The 24,376-nt window shown below is 39.1% G+C and overlaps 1 protein-coding gene across 1 annotated transcript in view; it reads left to right on the forward strand.

Annotated features, from left to right (window-relative positions):
- ARHGAP15 (Rho GTPase activating protein 15) overlaps nt 1-24,376 on the forward strand; it is a 314,922-nt gene that overhangs the window by 285,247 nt on the left and 5,299 nt on the right. Inside the window, exon 13 of the mRNA XM_065751003.1 lies at nt 6,636-6,741. Within this exon, the coding sequence (XP_065607075.1) occupies nt 6,636-6,741 (106 nt within the window). The remainder of the gene's footprint in view (nt 1-6,635; nt 6,742-24,376) is intronic.

A 24,376-nucleotide genomic window follows, 5' to 3' on the forward strand; every position in this document is an offset into this window, starting at 1 on the left:
GTCTCTCTCTGACCTGAATTGCTGTCTACTGCCAAGCCCCCAGCAAGTTCCATGGGTGGGGATCAGGGGATCCCAACCAAAGCCCATCTTTTGTGTAGGTACCAGGGGCAGGAGAAGCAGATCGGGCAGATCACTATCGCTGAGACACTGTACTGCCAAAAATAAAAATAAAAATAAAGGGAGGGACAAAAAGATGTACATAAAATAAATACAATTCCTGATTCTAAAAACACATACTGGTAGGTTCAATAAATTAAATTAGAATTTGCGATCTTGCAGATGCTGTTTCTGTGTCTGAAAGCAATTTTTTTGAAAGCATGAGCAACTATTTGTATTTCCCTGGGAAGGAGCGCAGGTTAAGCGTCGCAGCGCTGTCTCTCTGCTGGCTCCAACTGCTGTTGGGGAGGTGCGTGACGGCCTCGAGTTGTGCATTTGCAGAGAAAATATCACACCGGCCAGATGCTCAAGTCTGCTCTTTCTGTGCAGAAAACCCCGTGCAAGGAGAAATACCAGGAAAGCGCTCGGCACATTTTTCCGACGCCTGGTAGAAGTTAGCGTCGAAGCACGATCACTCCAGTTGGGATCAGACAAACCATTAGCTATCAAAGTCCTAAGTCTAATTAACCCCCAAAATTGACTGACAAAGATCATTCCTCTTCTACGCTGCCTAACCAGTTGTATGTACGCTGGGCATGCAGTACCTAAGTCAGATGCCGCTTTGTTATAATTAGGGCAGCAAATTTTGTTTTCTGTTTGGTACTTGCTGTTACATATTGCATGTAATGTATGGCACTGTTAAGGGAAAAAAATTGGAGTCAAAGTGCCTGGAAAGTTAGGTCTGCTCTGTAGCACTGTGAGATTGTTGACATCTGCCGAGGTTGGAGAGCTCAGTAAGCAGGAAATGGGGTGTCACTCTGAGTGGTAGTTTACCATTATCCTGGCATCCTAATGAAGTGTCTGCAGTGCACAGAGCTTCTGGATGGCATCTTAACGCACGGCTAAGCAAAAGCACTTCTCTCCTTGTCACTGTCATCCATCTGCCTGCACCCTACTGTAGCCAATGGGATGGAACCATGCTACAATGTGCTATAAGCCATTTAGAGTTGCACATTGCATAATCAGTCCCATCAAATATGTAAAAAATGACTATTATTGGTTATTTCCCTCAAACTCCGGCACCTGGAGTTTGATGCATTAAAGTTTAACTTTTCTAAGTGCCGTTTTTCTCCCATTAATTCCACATATATTTTTGTTAAATGGGAGCGAGTTGCAAACTCGTTGTCCTGGGTTTTGCTAATGGATCACAAAAGTTATATGAATATTCATTGTAAACTCCACTTTATATCACACAGGATGAACTCATCAGTTTCCCCATATAGAGAGGATTCACGCAATTCTCATTTTCTTTTGCAACATCTATTTATGAGGCATTAATAAAAAGTAAAATCAATTCAGATCACAAATCGGTTATTTTCCTTATAGCAAACATTAGTTAGTTTGAACACTTTTTATAGATTTTATTTTAAAGCAAGAAAATATTTTACAGTGTATCTTCATGAGACTATTGCCTCGGTGTACTGCACGTGATTAAAACTGAGACTTTTAGATTGCATACAGTAAAAATCCTGGCACTGAAAGTATTACAAATAATTTTTATATAGAGATAGATATATATATACATAAAAGTCTGTATATTTTACCCAGTGTGACTTCCAGAATATGGAGATTTACCAACTTAAGGAAGAGTTTGGGCCAGTTGACATCCCTGAAAAAAAGAAAAAAATCAAGCCAAAACTATGCTGTCTTTTAAGCAAATGTTCACTCCCTGATAACACCAAAGCTATCAAGGACTGGGGTTAAGCATTCTGTGACAGGGCCAGCTTTTAAAATGGGCAAGAGCAAGATGAATTGGCTAACTCGGGTGTTTATTTATACAAACAAGAGGGCAGAACATAATTTAGTTGCATCAGGAATTTTTCACAGACATTAAAACTATAGCAAACATAACAGCGGGGATGCTTGCACAGCAGCACAGTGGGGAAGCTCACAGAGCGTCTGCCCACACTATGGCTGGCTGTAGCCCGCGCCATAAGTCTCACAATTTCATTAGCACTCAAAAATCCACCTAACCCACTCAGTTCCAATTTAAAAGAAAAAAAAAAAAAGGGAGAGAAAGAAAGAAAGAAAAAAAAATAATAATCAAAAAAGCCCCCCAAAATAAAGCCTGTCTTTCTCTCAGCAGCTGAATCAGTCATGAAATGTTGGAAAAAACTCTTGGCTGGCAGATTTTGCTGTAGCAACAGTGTATGACGTTTTAACCACAGTGGAAGTCTTATCCAAAAATACAAAACAAGGTGAGAAGAGCCCTGTATGAAAACAAGAAAAGCACACTATTAAAAAGAAAAAGAAAACAGTTTAGATGGCAGATCAATAGTTTGATGTTTTATGCAGAATCGTAAATCGTTGTTTTTTTTCAGCAGTTCAGATGCGAGGCTTGAGAGCATAAAAAGAAACCATGGCTCGTGATAAAATTAGGCATTAATGTGAGCCATAAATGCCATTTAACATTAAACATGCACGAGCAACTGAAACGCCTGGTAAAGGGAAATGGGTAAAACTATACAAAGTAAATCAGACATGAATAATGCAGCAGGTCTGAGGAGGGTCATGGGTCAGACTCCAGTACCTTACAAAATAATGAATGCATGTCAGGTTAGAGACATACATCCCTTCCTAGCAAACGTGAGTTATTGGAGATAAACCCTGGACTTCCTGTTCTGAAACAAAGTGGCTTGTTGTAAACATCTATGTCCATTTAAAATTAATGATTAAAAGAAAGATTCAGGGGGATTTGCTTAAGTATTCTTTATGGACACGAGTGCTAGAGGTTACTTTCTTCATTCATTTTTAACCAGCCACTGTTAATGTTACAGACACATCGTGTTTTCTTCTATGCTCAAATGTTTATCCAAAGCTCATTTGCAAAAGAGCTTATATAATATTAAGTGTTCTTTCCATGCATTCTTTATTTAAATATAAACAAGAGAGCATCTCCACTGCGTTGCTCTGTCAAAGGAAGCCAGCCCTATTTTTAAAGACAGTAACCCAAATTCTAAATATATGTTCTATGAAAATATTGCATAGAATACCATCTGTGTTCACTTTGGAGTATCTCGATCTGCTGAAATTATCACCTACAATTTCCTATAATTTGACAAAAGAAATGCAAAAAGAATTAAATGTCCTCTCATCCTTTTATTTTACAAAAGTGATTGTAAAACTACATTTTTCCTTTTGAAATCTTCACAGAGGAAGAGTCTAACTTTCAAAAATGGGAATCTTTTCCCCAGAATTGCATCAGTTTTCACAGTAACAGTGTATAATGAAAGATAGCATTTCACGTTATCAAAATTGGTCTGTTTCATTTCCTAGTCTTAGCTGGAGAATTTAACAGCTGTTCAGAGTGTTTTTCTGCCTTTGCACAACGTATTTCTAGGCTTCATAGCACAGCACAGAGGGCAATGCCTTCTCCATGGCTATTTATACTAATCCATGTTTAAAGATTTACTCCCTCCATTTGAGCAGGGTAAAGAAACAGCCCCCCAAATAAAAAATAAAAAAAAATAAAACAAACAAAAAATCACTTTCCTACTTAGGGAACTGAAAGAGGAAAATTACTATGAAACTGGGACTTGAGGCTTTACAGAAAGAAAGCGAATGCATAGGTATTGAAACTGAAACATAAGATCTTGCATCTGATCTGTTAAATATTCCATCAACAAGGTCAAGAGTAAAGACAAGCTCAGCCATTAAGCTGAAGCAAGAGTAAGCTTTAATGAAGAAAAAAAAAAGAAAAAAGAAAAAAGAAAAACTAACAAAAAAAGAAAAAGGAGTAAAAAGAACAGTTTGTCCTCTTCGCTTTCTCAAGTGGAAAAAGAAATTATTTTATACGAAAATAAAGTGTGCATAGCATTTAAAAACAAACAAACAAACAAAAGTATCAACCATTTTAATGAAAGAGTATTTTCATGGAACTGCAAGAGGGAGTGAGAATAAGTGTTATGGCAAAAAGCCTGGGCTCAGCAGCTTTGTGTGGGAAATGTTGAAATGTGACTGTGATTTATAATGAGAAAAGGTATCTACAACATACAATTTTCTACCTAGCTGCAAATAATAATTCATAGTGATGTCCCTTCCAGATAAAATACCTTTGCAATGTAGGACTCATGTGGTAAAATGATCATGATAAATGTCAGACCAGTGCAGGTAACGGCTTTACAAACCATTAAGATTAGCTGGCTCTTTTTTTTATTTGATGATAACAGTAACCATGCTGTGACTCTATGTGGTAATAATATCTCAGTACTGATAAATGCCAGAGCCAGGCAGAGGTGTTTATCATTCCCGGCTCAGAAATGCTGACTAAAGTTACCACATGTTGCCTGTTTTTCTTCTTTTAAAATAGACCAACAATTAACAAATAGGCTGATCTGCAAAATAATTTTATGCATGATTTCTATGAATTTTATTCTTCAGCGCATAGATACATCTCTCTTCTCCTCTGTGGCAATACTTACGGCTTTGGTACACTGAGACCTAAAATTAAGTTATTCATCTTTGTAAATCTCACTAAATAATGTCTCTGTGTTAATGAAAATGGCTTTTATTTATTTCCTTATTTTACAATTAAATCTGATGCTAATCTGTAGGAAAGGTGGTTACAAACCTGATATCTTCCTTAATTAGCACAGAGTGAAGAGACACTTCCTTAAAAAGAACATAATAAGCTCTTACTATGCTAAATTTCCACACAGATATTCTGCATGGACAAACTGTGAGCCTATCTTTGTGAATTTTTCAACATCTCAGTGTTTCGGTCTCACCGAAATCCATTCAGCTTTCCTGAGTGAAAAATAAAATAGAACAAAATAAAAATAACTTCTAATTGAAAAGTTGCAGTAAGCAACAGGAGGATAGCCCCGGTCTAAACGTAACTTACCCAATAATATCACAGCACGTGTCCACACCGTGATGTACAAGTAAAGAGCCAACAGAATTTTCACCCTATTCCTGCAATAAATTCACTTCTGCACATTTCATGTCAGCTTCAGTCATACTCCCACTTTACATTTTCCACAGAGCGGAAATAATCAGTACTAATGCCTTGCCACAGAAAAATCAAGGGATGTCTGGGTTTCAAGACTGGGGGATCTTGTGCTTTTCAGAAGTGAAGACCCTCTATACTCTAATCCAGAGCAAAAGTCAAATACGCAGACACTGTATTCTTCATGTGTGTGTAACTTCATCGCAACTGCTGTCAACTACATGCTTTTTACAAACTATTCTTTTTCTTTCATTTTCTTTCTTTTTTAAGCTGGAAAATAATATCTATACATGGACTACTTCGAGCTTTTATCACTCCCATATATGTTTAAATCTTCAAATGATAGTATCAATATGTATGCGTATATATGCACGTTGGAAGTATTCTCAGCAGGAATTAGGAATATATTCTGGGGGGTGAATATTAACAATTTTAATTTTTAAATTCAGTTTAATTGCAGGAAAACTGTGTGTGTGTGTACGTGTGTGTCTGGATGTGCAATCTTTGTATCAAGACAGTAGTCATCATGTACGCTTATGCAGCACCTACTGAAACAAGGATTCAGTGATGATTGAGATCTCTGGGTGCCAGGGTATATTATGAATATTAAAAACAAATATATATGAAGAATGATAGGTGATAATTTAATCATACTTGGTAAGATCAGAAAATTATACCAAACCTGTAACAAGTAATATTTTCCCTAAATCAGATCTACTGGCAACTTATCTAATCTATTCCTAAATGTAAATACAGTGATACATAACTTTCCTTTAGTTGCAACATCTCATGAATCAATGCAAATACTGGTCAAACGTTTCCTCCAAATCTAGTAATCATGCAAAATCAGGAAACCTTTTCTTAATAAAAAGGATAGCAATGCCCTTAGCACCTCACAAGAGAGTCTAAAGCTCTTAGTACTGCATTCTCTTATTACTAAATGCAACTTTTAAATACAAATCATTTCCTACAGAAATTATAATTTGGAGATGCCACTGGTATTAGCAAACAGTTGCAGTGGAATAGTTTCTCAAAATAATAATCAGAAAGGATGAGTAAGAAGAATAGGAATACATTTGATATTTCCAAACAAAATAAGGTGTAATATGAGGGATGGAAATTCATAAATACAGCTAGTTTAATTATGATGAGAAAAAAGGAAACAGGGCCTACATAGGAAGAGTGTCCACCACAGAATTTGGATCACTGGATGAATGCAATTCCAAACTGAAATTTCACTTAAGTTGTGGTTCCCTTACTAACACTTGGAGACATTAAACTTACACTGACAGTTTAATAATCTAATAAAAGCATAAAAATGTAATTCTGTGAACCAGAAAATGCTTCCTTTAGATGTAGAGTTTTTTAATCATTGGAAATTACTCTTGTTCTCTATTAAAAACACAGAAGTTATGATACATTATGTTTTTAACCATCTATTAATTATGGCTTTTCTTGTTAAGGAAGTATTGGGCAAAGTAATATCCTAAAATGGCACTCAAATTATTTTTTTCTCTTTTTTTCCCCTTAGAAATCCAAGACAATGTGACTCGCATAAAAGCCGTAAAGACCCTGGTAAAAAAGCTCCCTAGGCCAAACTACGACACAATGAAAGTCCTCTTTGAGCACCTAAAGAAGTAAGTAGAACTACAGTACAAAATAATTGATAATTTTAAAAGGAATCTCTGTGTGGTGTCCAAATCTTATTGGAAATGTCGTCCAAAATACAAAAGATAATTACATTCTTTGGCAAAACGAAACATGATTTATGATATCTGCGTATATCCTATTTCTGCTCAATAAATCGGTACATCTAAGCAAAAGCAGCAGTTTTTCCTCCACTGGAATGTAGAACAGCTTTTCCTTTGGTGCAGTTAGACACATCAGAATTACTCAAGAACAATGAACTGTGCAAATTCACTGTGTTTTAGTGTGGAAGTCTGACTTACTCCAACGACTTGGATTGACTTTTGGATCAGCATGTTTTCACCATCCGGGTCCTTGATGCTCAGGTTGCTTTATAGATCTCAAGACATGCTGAGGCATACATTAACAGAAAAATGCTTACTAAGGAAAATATATGATGTGCTCTCGTATTGCCTGAAGAATCTCGTGACAGCACAGAATGTCTAAGAAATAGTGAGGGTCGACTCAGAACTACACCTTTGCTCTACTAATGTTGCTGAGATATGAAAGAGGCAAAGAGACTACACCATGAGGTTCTACTTATCACAGAATTGTAGTGGTTGGAAGGGACCTCTAGATAGCATCTAGTCCAACCCATCCCTCTGTGCTTTCCACTCTCACTGAGTTCAGTTTTTAAGAAGTTTCAGCCCACAAAGTCAACTCATGATCTCATGTTCACCTTGGCTTTTATTTTCGTGTTTTGTGGCATGGAAACAAACCTGCAACTGTCTTGTGCTCCTATCAGCACATGAAGGGTAGGATCTTGTTCCTCTCCTCTTGGCTGTCCTGCCTTTAGGACTAACTAATGCCATTTTGGCACAATCACTTTTCAGCCAAACAACCTTTAAAATAGAAGGGGCTAGGCAGGATTGAGGAACCAGTGCAGTCTCTGTACACAGAGAAGCATTTCATCCCAGGAATGACAAAATGAACGAATGACTCCAAATAAAAGACTGCTCCAAACTTGAAATTAATGATGCCTTTATGCTGACCGTGTCTGTTGCATTCTCCTGCAACATATATATTAAAGATCCTTTAACTTGTTGTGTAGCATCCGTTTGAAAAGATGAAATGAAGTCCACATAGCTGTGGGAATGTCCCTATTTAATTAAGGATGGAAAGATTTTAGGCCATAGAAGGACCCAGTTCGCCCTTGCTGAAAAATGTTTTCTCTGGATTCATCTGCTGTATCTTGTGCATATATTGTCTTCTTTAGGGGATTACCTGGAGAAAGATGATAATTTATTACCATAAATGGAGGAGTAATATGGGAAAGTATTTCTTGGGGACAGCCTGTGTGCAAGAAGTGGGTACATGCTGTCACCGGACCTATTCCATATATAAAACTTACAGCATCAGATGTGGCACCTATCGTAACCTGAAGAAAGTTTTGTTCCTGTGTCTTATGGGAAAGATATCAGGTATACACAATAAGTCTTTTGATCTTATAGCTAAAACACTTGATAGATACTCTGGAGACCCAGGTTCAGTTCCTAGCTTTGACAGGATATCTGGTGTGATCTTGGGTAAATCATTTAATCTCTCTGCGCCTTGGTTCCTTGTTTACAAAATGATGATAATGCTTCATGTCTATTTTGGCTTTATAAAGCATTAACTGTGAGGGACAGCAATTATCTCCAGCTGTGTATGTACAGAACAACTGGCAAAAGTGGACCAAGGTTGGTGTACTGGATTTTTTGCTGTTATTTGGCGTGTTGTTTTGTTTTGTTTTTCTTCCTGGAGGCTAGGGCAGGGACCAACTTCCTTCTTATAATGCAGATAATAAATTACTAATACTTCATCATCCATATATTCACAATACCTGGTTTACTGCTGATGGGGTACTGTGTAAATAAGCACATTCTTACCCAAGTATCACTGCAGCAAGCATGGTGAACCCAGAAGTATACCAATGCGATATGTTCACACAGTGATGTAGGGTAGAGAGATGTAATATTTAAACCTGCAGAGCATTATGTCAGGGATGTCCTAAGTCTCTCTGAAGAAGGCCATTCTCCTGTGCCACAGAAACACATCCCCAGGGAAGAAGAAAACTTTGCTCTGTCGGTATGGAAATAGTAGCAGAATTGATATTGCAAAAGCCAAAAGATAGGGAAAAGCTGAAATGTTCTCTTGAATTTATCATTGAGAAAGACAGATCACAGTGGTCCCATGGTTCCGTAAATGAGAATATAGAAGCATACATGCATTATTATTAGTGGCAAGTTGTTTATATTATTAAATCAGAGGAATCTCTAGTTGCCAAATATTTGAAAAAACTAAGTAAACTTTCATTTGAGGCCAATGGCAGTTTCTGTATTTGCTTGTGCAGATAGTATTTCTTGCCCAAGGTTCCCTTCAAGGGGTTTCTCATGGGAGAAGTAGAAGGACCCCACTTTCTGTGGCACATAGGAGTTCAGTGTGAGGATGCAGTATTAGCCCAGAATGCTGTGTTTATCCTAAATGACAGACCACAGCGAGGCTGCACTATGGTCTCATTCTGCAGTGCTTCAGTCTGCAGAAGCAGTCCAGATCAAGCAGAAGTAAATGCATTTCAGATGGATCCTTCTTTAGAAACCCAGACAAAACAGCTGATGAGAGTGTGTGTGAGAAAGGCCTGGCAGCGGGGATTAACACCAGTACCATATATCTTTCTTAAACCAAGCCTTCAGAAGTTACAAGAAGTCTCAGTGTAGTGTATGGAGCCTCACGGAGGATTGTGGTTGCAGTACCTTTTCTTCTGAGCATTTTGAATTCAATGAAAAGAAGTCCACTGTCCATCTTTGCATGAGCTCTATATTGCTACTCATTCAAACAGAAGAGAAAATATGGAGCTGAACAGATTTATTGTATGGCCCTTTCCAGCTTAACATAACAAACTGCTTTATTAGGACTCATGCTGAAAATAATGGAGTCCAGCTACTGTTAGATTTTTAGTACTTCTTCCCGAAGATGACCAAACCTAACATTACACCTTATACATGCAACAAACAAACAAAAAAGAAAAAAGAAAAAAAAGGATTTTTTTTTTTTAAATAAAGATCTACAGAAAACAGCCTATTCTAGTTTAGGATGCTTGGAGTATTTACCTGCTATACGCAGCCCATCTGTTTCTGTTCTATACATTTGTACCACGCTTCCTCAGGACTCAGCTCTTCCCTGTTACTTATTTACAAGTGGATTCTACTCCCAGACAGCGTGAGCTAACCACAGCTACCAGATAAAAGCAACAGACCATTCTGCTCCCATTTTGCAGCCATACACAGGGCATGGGATGATGCAAAACCCTTGCAGTGTCTCCGCACATGGATTTGAACAGAGAACAATCCATCCCTGCCCGATTACGCAGTATTGTGCACAGTAATCTACTCTCGTAACTATAATTCAAGTGAGTCAGGAGGACTTCAAGGATCCCACAGCACTCTATGATGGGCACCTCACCTACTTTCACAGCAGCTATCACACACCTGTTGGCAAACTGCAGCACCAGGAGTTCAGATGACTCAAAGACTCCGAATAAACCAGCAGTATAACTGAAAAGACTAGAGGAGGTTGGGGTGGGGTTTTTTTTTTTGCACAGAATCCTCTGCAGGGAGCTCCAGATCTTCTCTCCCCCCGTGCAGGAGGGAAGGTGCGGCTGCGGGCGCCTGGCTGAGCCCCACGGGCTGCGCTCCGAGCTGGCGCGCAGGACACAGCTCTGCTCCAGGAGCTGTGTGGCTGCATTACACAGTGCTGTGCCTGAGCTAATAAGCTGTGCTTATTAATGTTAAATTAATGAATCTCAGCCTGCTCTGCTTATTAGGTTGAGCCCCGTGCCACCGCGAGGCAGCTCTGCGGCTCCCAGGCCCGAGCTGTCTCACATCTGACCAGGCTGGAGCACAGGGCAGCCAAGCTGGAGTCTGCCCTTACACATCCATGTGGGCACCTCTGCAAAAAGGGATGCACTGCAGGCAAAAGCCCTCGCCTTGCTTTTTATTCTCCTGCACAAAACAGGATAATACGTGTTATTTACAAAAGTATAAAATGGATGTGGAAATAATTAAACGGGAAGACGGGGCCAGCCTGATGCTACCATCACTCTCCCTTACGTGGAAAGCACTGAACCCAGATGCCCAACTGTGGAAGATATTCTTCCAGCAGCAGCATCTGCCTCCTTGGCAGGCACTTCAGGCGAGTTGTCTGGGGAGCTCTGCAGTTGCCTCTTGGTCTGTCACGTGGATCTGTTACTGTGGCCTATCTGGCTGCCTTGTCCAGGCAGAAGCCAATTCCTTTTGATTCACCTTTGAATCCAAGAAGCTCCTTTTATATCATGATTCTTCTCTCCATTTTTTCCTGTACAGTATATAGCACAGCGAGACGTTTTCAGATGCCATTTGGGCTTTTTGCCCTTTCAGTCAGAGAATGGTGATTTCTTTCCTGACTGCCTTCCCCCGACAAAATTCATCCCTAGTAACGGTTTGTATCCATTTTGGATATAAGCTCCTCCTCAAGAGTAGAATTAATTACCTAAGACATATCCACTAACCAATATACTGTCTAATTAAAGTAGTAAGTATTGCAAGATTTGTGGTTTATCTGTTTTGAATAAAAACCACCCCCCCTCCCTCCATGCCCATAGCTCTACAGGCAGAGAAGGCACCCAAGCTGAACAACTGAAGCACACACGCACCCCTCAAAGCCTGCAACACACAGCAGCTTCATTCTTCAAGGCACGGGCTTTTACAGACTGCATGCAACTTATTTCTACCTATTAAAGACTGGATTAAAAAGAAGCCTTGCATAAAAAGAAGCCCACAATAGCCCGCACAGCAGGAAGCGATGACAATGTGATGACAAGTCCAGCAGCCATACCCAGAATTCTGAGGGTAAATCAGAAAATAAAGTTAAAGTATGGCAATACTAAGTAGGGGATGTCTGCAAACTTTATTTACTTATTTATTTATTTTAGTTGGCGAAGAAAAGATGAAGCAAACATATGTGATTTTCACTCAGTAAACGATGTGTTATATCAGCAGTTTCAAGCAGGCTTACATACTAAATCTAGGCTCAGAAGGACCCTTTTCTTTCACATGGCAGGAGAACAGATTACATTAAAAACTGTACCAGTCTTTCATTTAAAGGGTGAAGAAGAAAAATGAAACAGGTAAAAGTTATTTAAAGGAAAAAAGCAAGACCAGGAATGGAAGGATTATGTAACAAATGTCTATCTGGGGAACCTCAGAGAACCTGTGGGAGACTGAAACCCAAAGCATGGATGGGCATTCAGTTTTTACTTCAAGAAAAATGCCCATATTCAGGCATGTGCAGAGAATGGAAGTTCTTTACCAAAAGTTCCTGAATGCTTCCTGAAATTATTTCATGAATTAGGACCTTTCTTCAGAATCAGGCAACCCAGGATCTGCTGTTGCTCTTTAGACACAGGACAGCAAGGGAAAAAAGCTGAATCTTACTCTTACAAACGTAGGGAGCAACTACTAGAAATGTGAACAGGATAAGTATCATCTGTCATCAAAGCAAGCAGGTAGCTGCTTGGGGTAGGAAGACAGTCAGGCACCCCTGAATAACATTTGAAGTTTTGCATGAAGTCAATTGATCTCTTTCTAGCAAAACACATATCATGGCATGCTGTTTCTGCACACATGCTTTTCTCTGTTTCAGCTATATAAAAGTTTCAGAAAGGAGGTGGACCAAGGCCAAATCTTGTCCTGTTTACTGTAGCCTTCTTGGCTTCAGTCTGCAGGAATAGAGAAGAGTTAAACCTATTTCTCTGTGCTGAAGTACATAGTGGCCCACTGAACAGTCACCTCGTTAAATAGCGACAAAAGAAAACCTGCACCAGGCCAAAGCATGCACAGTATAGGAGTAATAACAGTTACTGAATTAAAGGCAAAAAAAGAAATCCAGTCTTCCTATAGCACCTTTGTGCATTTTCTTTCTGTTCACATTGTGGGGGGAGGGTGTCTGTGTCAGAGTTTTCTGCAGTCATGCCTTGTCCTTCTTCATGTGAAATAAGAGAGTTTGCAAAGATCACCCATTCCCTGAAGAGTACGTTCCAGCTTAGTGGCATTAAAGAGAAGAATGATGAGGAATTAGAAATGTATTTTCACCTGAGCTTCCTATTTTCACGACCGTATTTAAAAATATAAACCCTGATTTTCATAACAATCAGACAAATAATTATGCTTGGTACTCTTCAATGCTAGCAAGCCTCAAAATGTAGTGAACTGGTGTATCAGCAAATAACAGAACGATAAAAATAATTAACATAGTTTTAATTTAAATATTTATGATACGGTTGACTCTGTGGCTGTACAGCCCCATTGTGCTAGGTGCAGTACACAAATACAGAGAGATAGAGCCCCTGTTTCAAAGAGCTCCCATTGTTCATTCCACATTACTCAGTATCAAATGATCTCAAAAAGCTTTTCAAACATTAATTAAATCTCAGAACTTCCTTTTTTCAGGTCAATAAGTTTTATTATCCTAGTTGTGTAGATGGAGAAAGTGAGGAATGAAGAGAGTAGGGCACTCGCCCATGACTACAGAGAGAACACTTCTCACTTCCACTCTCTGCTGTCTCCCAGCTTCCTCCAGCCCCTCTGTGTCTTCCAGCGTATGGCCATATGCATATCCGCGCTCTGTGCGTACGCGCGCATATGGACAGCACATCTCGGGGAAGGACAGTTATTGCTAAGTGCTCTTCGTTTAATAAAGACCATGTGGGAGCCCTGCTTCTGGTTTGCACTCACACAAGCTTCAGTAAAATATCACTGGCAAAGTTAATTTATGAGATTTTGTAACCTCTTAATATTGCTCGGGGTGAGCGTTCTTTTCAACTCAATTGGTTTTGTTGGTGAAAATTAAAAATGCTCAGTTCATTACAAAAAGGGCTTCCCCCCCCCCCTACTTTATTTATTTATTTTTCTATTTTGAGAGATTGAGCTGTAACACATTAATGTCCAGAACCAGGCCATCAATGGGTAAATTGCAGTACTTTTCATTTTTTTTCAGGTTAAAGATGCAGGATTTTTCTCACAACAAGGCTTCCAAACAAATAATAGTCTTGAAGCTTCTTAAGATATTCATTGAAACTTAAAAAAAAAAGTCTTTAATGCCAAAGTGTCAGTGTTCTGTGTAAAATAATTAATATAACACAATAGGATCTATTCTACTATCGATTGAAAGGGAATTTATGCGGGTAATTCATTAAGGCTGGTGGAAGTTTGGCATGTAAATCCCCCAGCACTTTGATGGGAAAACAGACCCTGATTATTTGATTTTTACTTTTTTCATAAGCCATAAAGTACATGCTTTTCAGTGACAACTATATATATTAGAAACAACAACAACAACAAAAAAAACAACAACAGCAAACAAAAATCAAATACCTGAGCAACTAGGGCGATAGATGCCCCTGCTTTATGAGACTTCTGAAATGACATCAGAGCAAATTATTTTTCACACATTGGAAAAGATGCAACAATCATTTCAATCGCCGTGCTGAGAGAATCAATACATTTTTTGCTCTCAGAAAACGGTATTTTACAGACCAACATTTCCACGCTATCACCTTCATACATCTCTTTTCGTGGTCAAGTGCACGATTAGTACTTCTGACAGTGTATTGGCCATTCATTTTCTTATGAAGATCTACAAATTCTTGTAAATAAAAGCCAATCGGAAGAAAAATGAAGAGGAAATCTGTGGACTGGAATGCACTCTACTTGTAATGGGAACAAAAAGCTGGCAATGAAATATAAACCTAAATCACTGCAGAATGACCTACTTTAAGGCATTTGCCAAAGAGACAGTGTTTTAGACAGCTCCTCTGAAGTAGCGTCTTTATGTCTATGCCATCTGCAGATTTATTATTGGGCTTTAGAAAAAAAAAAAAAAGGAAGAAAGAAAGAAAGAAAGAAAAAGGAGGAAAAAAAAATAAGGAAAGAAAAACCTACAGTGTGTCTGAACAAAACTAAGCTCCGTCTATAGAAAGATTCCAGTACTGTGGGCACCACACCCACACCTACTGATGTGGTCCAAGTTTTTTCTTTAGAGGCACCTAATTAAGAAACCCTGACTCATTTACATGGATATGTTTGATCTAAATTACACTCTAAACCACACCAAATTAGGAGCATCTGTGAATGCGAAGTGTTTGTTCCCAGTGCCTGGTAGAATAGGGCCAGTTCTGGACGGCACATGTTCAAGTGACGAAAAATATTTCAGATGCAACATACTTCTGAGACCCACTTTTCCACTAATAATTCATAATGAGTTAAACCAGTATCTCTGCTCAAACAATTATTTCAGGCTGGGATTAAAAAAAGAAAAAGAAAAAAAGAAAAAGAAAAAGTCATTTTACTTTTAAAAGGAAGGGGGAAAATGAAATCAAAAGGAGGTGGGTAAAAACATTTTCAGTGGTTGTCCTGATAAAGGCCCTTCACACAACCATCAGGAGCATTCAAAGCTGTGTAAATTGGATATACATTAGTCCTGAAGCCTGAGATAAAGAAAAGTCTCTCTGACTGAGTAACTGTTGCTCATAGAGAAGGTCTTCTGACATGATGTACTTTCTTCTGTTGCAATGCTCCTGTGCCATCTTGCCTGGAGTTCACAAGAAGGTGTCACCCTGATGAGGTGGTACCACACATCCCGGTTAAAATGAACAAGACAGCAAACCAGATCTGGGAAAGGTGCTTGCTTTTGCATTGCTGTGTGGACTAGCTATACTTTTTTGTATTCTAGTTGGCCACTCCATCCAAAACCGCATCCTACAGAAATATAGGAACATTTATCCTGCTTTCTCTCTGGGAAAAAATGAGCAAAGGAGGCTGCAGAAGCCACTGGTTGTTGCTTGCAGTCTGAACTGACTCAAGAAAAAGCCTTTATCTTGCTCTAATTTAAGCCATAGGAGCAAGCCCAAGCACTGGGGAGTGCAAATCTGAATTCCACGCTGTGTTTGCAATTCCCAGTCCGCAAGCGCAATTTGGCACAACCATCAGATTGGGCCCACGGTGTTTGGCAGCCACCTTTTATTCTTCCCTTCTTTTATGCTTTGTGAATAGTCTAAGTTACATAATACCAGTGACAATTTGTTTATGGCAAGCATTAGAGTCACTGTTTTATGATTACATTCAAACTTGAAGCCACATTTTGACATCGAAGGATCATCTTGCATTCTCGTATATTATATACAATGAAGGCTTGTGTTCCAGTAAGGGAGGGTAGAAACTTTATAAATAACATGACTCCTTTTGTCTGAAGAGATTTTAATACATTTGTCTGATCTACTGTTTTTTCAGTAGCTAGAATATAATTTGAATATATTAATATTTTCAGCAACTGTGCTCAGGGAGCCCACTTAATAACTTATGCATGGATATATAGATACACTTCAGACAGAGGTAATGTTTTTAGCCCTTATGTTGGTAATACTTAGACACACACAATGAAAGAGCCTGTTCTTTCCTCCTCTTTGTTGTGGGCATGCATTGTGATGGTATGGAGCCAGTGTTCTTTCTGTTGTCTACACAGCCTGGATTCAATAAGCAGTTATATATGCATATTATGACAATGTGGTCAAGGAAACCAGATTTTTTTACTATACCTTCATGTGTCTGTACAGTATAAAGTCTGGTATTTATTTTTCTTGTCCTCGTTCAATATGTTAACAAAATCATAATTTGATACAGGTTATGTTCACTTTATAATTAAAATTATAGATGTAGATGAAAATGCAGCAAGATGTTGCTGAATGGAAAATATTTATCTTTCTGTACATTATGCATTATGGTGCAATGTAAAATCAGAAATCTGTGGAGTGGCGAACTCCAGTGAAGCTTGTGACTCCTTGCCTCCTCCCCTGGTCCACAAGATGCCACTAGTCACTTCTTCTAAGTCAGGGCTTCTACACCAGTCTCAGCCCCATCACTAGATGATATTGCCACATCCTCTCCAGAGCTCTACTGTGGTCTTCCAAAACGTTTCTGCACCACATTCCTGTCACCATCACACTGTGGAAGAGGAGCAAGAAGAGCTGCACCCCAGCGGAGGTTCTGCATGGGGCAGGAGTGGGGCTGAGAAAATTAGGAGGAAAGGATGGATAAGGGGAATACCTCACAGAAATGCTTCATTATGTTTGTTGGCACAGAAAAGCGGAGGGAGGAGCAGGGATAGACCAGGTGGCCAGGAGTCTTTTGTGTTCTTCCCTTTTCAAATAAACACAAGTGACATTGTTATTATCCATGATCTCACCTGGACTCCCCCAGGCATGCAGGGGACCCAACCTAGTCCATCCTCAATTGCAAGTTTCATATGTATTTGTAAGTGGCATACTCATATTCCCAGTTACTCAAGATGAGTAATTTTTTTTTTTTTACCAATGCAGCATTCTCATGGGATGTACTCCTAGAATTATATAAAGCAAAGCACATAACATCATTTTAAATTCCACGGAATTGTCTTCAACTAGATGGAACTGAGAGCAGCTTTTAGATTTCTGTCATACTAACAGAATGTTCTAAAGAATCAGTATTTTCAGCAACTTAGCAGGCTTTCCAAAAATGTTGTGACCATGTGCTATCTATTAAGATCATAATATATCCCCTAATATGGCATAAGGTATCTTTTGCCTTGGTGAAAGGGTGCCTTGAGTCATTTTATTCAGCTGAGTTATGACTGAGCGATTTGATATGGACACTGCTTTCTGAACAAGATCTACCAAGAGTGGTGGCTTTCCCATGATACAAACATCAACAAACCTCTGGTTTCTGCGTCCTTCAAAGTGTGTCAAATATGGTCTTGGTTAGGAGTACTAAGTGAGTTGTATGTCTCCTCACCAGCTTTTCTAACTTTTCATTTGGGGCAGGGTCAGACAGAAGCAGGTAATTGCAAGCCTGATCATTTGAAGTGAACGATGTTTTGTACAAGAGCTTCCAAGATAAAAGAAAAGCAATTGAGAGAAGCAGAGATATCTACATGGGGAACTAAAGCAGTAGTGTAAGGTAGTTAGTTCAACAGTCATCTGCAAGTAGTATGCATGTGAAAGAATGTTTGACTTATTTAAAAAGGAACAAATAAGGAAAGCAAAAGCCTGGCTAAAGCTAGGAAATATCACAGAACTTTCAGTACTACAAAGGGTGCATCTTAAAAAGAAACAATATATGGAAAATCCTGCACTCCAGGCAGTTCGTGCATTTAGTGCAATGGACTATACACGTGCACAAAAAATAAGCATCAAGCTAAGGTGAGTGGACAAGACAGACAAAGTGTAAGTAGAAAAGACAATGCTGACATGGTAAATTCATTGCTTAAGGGCAAGTAAAATGTAAATAAGTTTAAAGAAATCAAAGACTCACGGCAGTGACTCGCTAGTGCATTTAAGAGATATATTCATCCTACTCGTGTTCAATATCAGTGCTGAAACAATCGTGGTGCTGGGAGGCATGTTAAAGCATCTTTCAAATCTGATACAAATGAAGTGCATATATGTTGCACTCGTAGCTTGTGGAGAGCTCAGAGCTGAACATGAACGAGTAGGAATCCTGGTTGAGGTCAGATCCCATATAAAATCATCTCTATTGGGCAAATCACTGGGTCGGGAAGACTTTATTTCAAAGAAAAAGATGGTGATAGTGTGTAAAAAGAGTAGGTTTTAGATTAAGGACAATTAATAGGCCAATATTCAGAGGGCTCCACAGATTTAAAAGGACAGGAAAGAAAACATTTTATGAAGTAATTGCATATTTAAGACCTCACAGATAAGGAATCTATCAGCAAAAGTTTGTTCCCTGACTTTTGTGGAATTCTTTGCCACATTCTCCAATTTCCACACCAAAAATACTGGTTGTCTCACAAAACTGAATGATTTTGTTCCCAACCCTGGACAAAAACAATGCGCTGCGAGCAAAACACGACTAAGTTTTGCACAGGAAGCTCTGGACTCTCCAGAATAGATGAATTTCTGAGCAGGTTGGCTAAAGTTTATCATTTCCATTCAAAATTCCAGCCAGTTGTCACTTTAGAGCAGTAAGTCAGAAAGTAAATTTGTCGTACCCAGGGCTGAGCTTGTACTGGATTACTGTTGCATAAAAGTGCTATAATTGAAAGCTGCAAGAGGTTACAGATTGAACACAGTCACAGCAATAACTCTACTCAGTAAAAGTAGATATCATCCCAAATGAGAAAATTAATATTACACAACGTGGAATTTGGATTCCATTGTACTCTGGGAGGTTTGTCACTGACTTTCAGAGGAATCAGAATTTAACTCACTGTCAAGAGAGATGCAGCAAAGGGTGTGATGAAGTGAGCAAAGTTAAAATAACTGTTAACTAGAGGCTTCCAAAATAAATGTTTTGAACACATACTTCTGTGTAACTCAGTGTTTTCTTAATGTAGCAACACAAACAGCTCTGCCAGCAACAAGGCTTATAAAATTGTGCTAGTAGAGTATAGTTAGGGTTTGCAGGCACACTTCTCCCTGAGCTGCTCTTTAGAAAGAATGGTAGAGATTACGGAAGAAATGCATGGTGCTGGCTGGCAGAGGCACTAAGTTTTCTGGGAGGAGTCAACATACTATAATATTAACTCTCATCATCCTTCTGTTTTTCTTGCCATTAAATCTAACCCAAGCAATGCAATTTACGTGCATCTGTGAACAAGGCTCCATAGGGTTTCCTTTGTGTTTTCCACTGCTTTGGATGTGCTGTAGAAAGGCAGTCTCTTCCATCAACTCAGTAAAATGCCTGGGTTACCAGCAGAACTGGTGGCTCTGCTTTGTTTTTACAGCATATTTTTTTTGTTTGTCCACTACTGAGCATGGTACGTCAAAGCATTGGTGTCCCCATCAGAAAAACACTGCTAGAAACATTAATCCAACTTATTAAGAGACTTTAGCTTTATGGAGGAATATCAAATATTATTAAGACAAAGACAAGAGGATAATAAGGAAATGGTTTTTTTCCCTTGCTGACCTACTTTCTAACCTCACTTTAAAATCTTACATTGATTTTAATTATGCTTAATCTAAAGCTGAGCTCAAAAGTCTTGCAGGCTTAAGGACTGCTTTTTAGTGAATTTTCTCGCCTGTCAGCGTTCCTCAGGCTTTCTTTGCTACAGTTAGAAGTTTATTTCCAGCCCAACGCAAAGTTGACAGAGCTCTCGATCCATGGAGAGCATCCAGCTCACTCACTGCACAAGGCGTGAGTTCAAACATTACCTTGCTGGGCTCAGACTTGTGCACAGCGTTCTTCACAGAACAATCACAGCCTTTTTCTCATCAGCAATAGCCAGAGGCAGTAATAAGGGTGAAGGATATCTATCATGAAAAGTCCAGCGTCAATGTGTTCCCCCAATTTATTTACTGACCTTCAATGCAACAGGCATACTCCTGACCCTCATGAGATGAAGCCTAAGGGGAAATGGCACTGAGCACCAATTCCATATCCTGTTGTTCTGTGGTCTAAATTAAGTGCTAATTAATTACCACTGGCATCTTTGGCATTGCCTGTCAAATTGGATTTAGGATATCCTTTCACTGTTTAAACAAATAGCCCTACATCTAAAGCTAAAATCCCAAGTGCTGGCGTTTTCTTTGCTTTAACATTTTTATTTAAACATTCGGCAAATATCTCTGTGGATTTTGCAGGTAGAATTCAAGTAAAAGAAACAGGAATTGATATTGTCAATTTTGATTAATAGTCCTTCATTAATAAACATCCTGTTATTCAGTTTCCACCTGCAGTTGCTGATGTTGCCTGGAATCAATTAACTCATATAATTTGATTTATTTTACAAAGACATTTTTGGATGTGCTGTGCTGATGATAAAGGTTCTATATTTATAACTCTTGATTTAAGGGAGATTGTTACTAACTGCTTTTTATTTTTAATGTTAGAAGGAAATGTGGCTTAAGACATTTAATATGTATTTTTTAAAGCAAGCTATTCAAAAAGTTTAAGCTTTATTCATATCACACTGTCATCTGTTGCCTTCTGAGCTACACAGGCCACAAAAGCGTGCAGATCTAGGACCTCTGGCAGGTTGAGCCTTACAATAAGCTGGTTGTTATGCAGAAATTAATCAGAATTTAAAACAAACAAAAAAAAAATTCAGAAGTTACATCACCAGACAAAAATACAGTCAAAGGAGTTTATGCGTTATATTTCTGTCTGAACATACATTATTCTATGTAGTCTCACACTGCCTTTATCTCTCTACTATCCAAACATCTCGAAGCGTGTCAGTATCTGTCTAATGTCCACCATGGGTGGCTTTGTTCTCTCCAATTCTTTTCCCAGGGTTAAGACTCATGCCTGCATGAGGTGGTGGTGGGGCTTTAGAGAGAGGAGCTCGCTGTTGCTTGAGATATATTTGCTGTTACATGGGTGTTAGATAGGACAAGAACAAATGCACTGTAAGCAGAGCTGCAGCAAGAGGAGTCTAAGACACTTCTTATGGAAGTTAATAGGCACCAACTGACTCCTAGGAAGTTGCTGTCCTCAAACTGCAAGTACCAAGGCTTGACAGCAACTGTGATAGGCAATCTCCTCCTCTTTCCAGTCATGTAAACATTAGTCAGAACAAACTTTCATTCAGACTCAAAATGTTAAAAACCGAAACAAACTGAGAGGGCAGTACACCCTCAGTACATGGAGAACATAACAAGTTGCCCAGTTGGGTCAGTTCCTGGAACATCTGCAGTATGAGGGAATATCATGTGAAAAGATGCTGCTCATAAAAGTCAAAATCCATTTATTTGACACAAGATGATTCTTTATGATACAAGAACTACTGCACTCCCACAAGCTTGTTTCCTAGAGCAGAACTGAGTTATGGCCCTTTGAGTAAAAGGCAGGCACCTCATCGAGGCATGAACTTCAGCACATGGCATAGTCCTAAGCCCAAGAAGAATCCCTGGCATGAATTTCTAACTCGTAATGAGTGCCTCTGCTCACACAGCAATGGCGGGCCAATTTTCTGTTCCCAGAACTGCCCATGTATTGGCAAGAAACAATTATTAACACACAACTGGAGAGCACACCTGACCTGTGGTTCCCACTTCCCCAGGCTTCCTGATGATGCCACATAAGGCAGGTAGGAGAATGAGTGGTTTCAGGCTCTCTTTGACACAAGGCAGGTAGCAATCCACCCTTGTCTTTTTCATGAAGCTTGGTGTGGAGGCCATGAGGAGAAAAAGGGAAGCTCCTCCAAAGCATGTTATGAATCTAGGACCCTACATTCTGTCTGTGTCTCCTTGGACAAACAAATATGCTTTTTGATCTCAGACACCTGGAGAATAAAGGGGTTTCTCCACACGAAAGGTACTCTGTTGGGTGTGGGCAGAGGAAAGAGCACATGTGATTGCCAGAAAGGATGTCATACAGGTAGCAAAGTTCACCCAACGGTGAAAAAACTTTATTTTAAGCTGTTCTCTCATTAAACTAGAGTAAGCCAGAATAAATGCTTTTCTTCATCTTTTCAGAGTTTATTCAGCCAGCTGTCAACCGATCTTCAGCATTAGCTTATTTCTTATTTTCATTTTGGGCTGGACTCCAGGGCAGTCTGTCCAGGGCACAGCTCATGTTGTAAGACAAGCAGGGGATCCCCTGAGGAAGCCTGTTCTCCACCGTGTCCCTGTCAGCTGTCCAGATCCTATATATAGCCACTCACTGGTCAGCTCTAAAGTTTAGTCTGCAGAAGAAGACCGCATTAAGGGCTCATTCTTTTGCCCCAGTGCAACCGAGGAGAAGGGATTTTTCCCAAAGAAATGTAATTTGAACCCACAGCTGCAGAGTACAGGAAGCCTATGGAGTTTCTGTAGGCCAGAAGCCATTGAGGCTATTTTCAGTGAAAGAAAGCTCTTAAGTATGTCTGAACCATTTCTGACCCCTCTCTTAAGGTATCATACACCTTGACCTGATTTTTTTATTACCAGACTTAGCTATTGTTTCAAATGTAACCTGTGGATGAAAGAGTACCTTGGCATTTTGCACTGGCAGAAGAAAGTAGCCTCAAACTAGTCCACTGTGATCTCATTTTGTACATTTGTCGCAGAAGAAATCCCATGTAAAAGGGCAGACACTCTAGTGTTTTAGAATTCCACAATAAGCACAAACCTCAGGTTATAGCTACACACACAAGTCCCCCACCCCACCCCCGAACACAAAACAAGCTATACAGATTTCACAAACAACAAGCTAGGGATTCAACTGATAATGTTTCCTTTTTCTTAGCTTCATCAGCTGGTGAATACCACTATAATACAACTGAGCAAATCATCCATAAAGCCAGGACATAAATAATAATGAGGTTTAGTTTGCATTCATAAAATATCAAGAATCCCAATTTATGGCTAAATTTTAATTTTATCTACATTGCAGTGCAATGAATTGAACAGTTTACATAAGTAGAGCTTATGGCATCAGAGGCTCACTTAACCACCAATTATTTCAGTAAGTCTCTCAAGATGGGTTAAGAAGTGCACGGGCCACACGCTCTTCCTCCATGGTGGGTGTACTTTGCTGTCTGTCCTAAGCTGGCAACATAGTTCCTGGGGAAATGGATATCCCTGAAAAGACCAGTTATAAAAGGACACCTATAGTTGCTTGTCAAATATTGCAGTTCCGTTGTCTTTTTAGTACAAAAAGCACTTACGTTCTGAATTAAGAACAACCGCTGTTGCTGAACTGAACTGAGTCTACATTAGAAAATGATGTTGCAGTACTATTCTGTATCTCAGAAAAGTGTGTAGCAGGATATACAAGGAAAGGATATACACTCAGAAGAAACCTGGTAGTTTATCTGTGCATCATTTTCTACTCACACTTCCTTTTTAACACTGAAAAACCCATCTGCATAAGCCCAGCCAAAATGTGCTTATACACACACAGACATTATCACTTAGTAGGATGGTACGTTTTATTATCAGGTTATTTTCCAGTACATTTGGCACAGTTAAGGTAAGTATATTAACTTTACTTCCAAATAAAGGAAACAAAGTTGTACTGAATGCCTCAGCCATTTTCAGTGAGTTAAGAACTGACAGGAGGTCCAAGTAATCAACCCTGTCTACTGTGCCGAGCTTTCCCCAGGGATATCTCTTCTGATCATACAAAGCATCTGACTGGCATGGATATAGAATTGCTTTCAATAAAGATTTTATTTCAAGCTTGGATGATTTCTCCCCAAATGCCTTGTCTCTAAAGCATGTAATACCTGTTATTTTTTAAAACCTGTGAATGAGATGGAGAGTAACATAAAACATTGAGTTGAATGTTGTTCATTGTAAAAGTCAGATATTAACATGTTCAAATTGATCACGAGCTCGGCAATATCAAAAATCAGACAACTACTACATGAAAACTATCCCATCGTCCTGTGGTGATAAGGTCTGTTAAGACAGTGATATTTGAGGTGAGTAAACTCAGCTGACAAGGCAGCTGAGGCATCCCCAGGTCAGAGCTCTGAAGATAAAACATCGTATTTCCATATCTCTGACCACATATAGGAAACAGATATTGGATAATTTGAGGATAATTATTAGTAAGGCAAATCAAAGGAATGTGCAGACTTTGACACATTGAG

Source organism: Cyrtonyx montezumae, unplaced genomic scaffold (assembly GCF_038088225.1).
Source record: "Cyrtonyx montezumae isolate F1298 unplaced genomic scaffold, pur_monq_1.0 scaffold_7, whole genome shotgun sequence".
Lineage (NCBI taxonomy): Eukaryota > Metazoa > Chordata > Aves > Galliformes > Odontophoridae > Cyrtonyx > Cyrtonyx montezumae.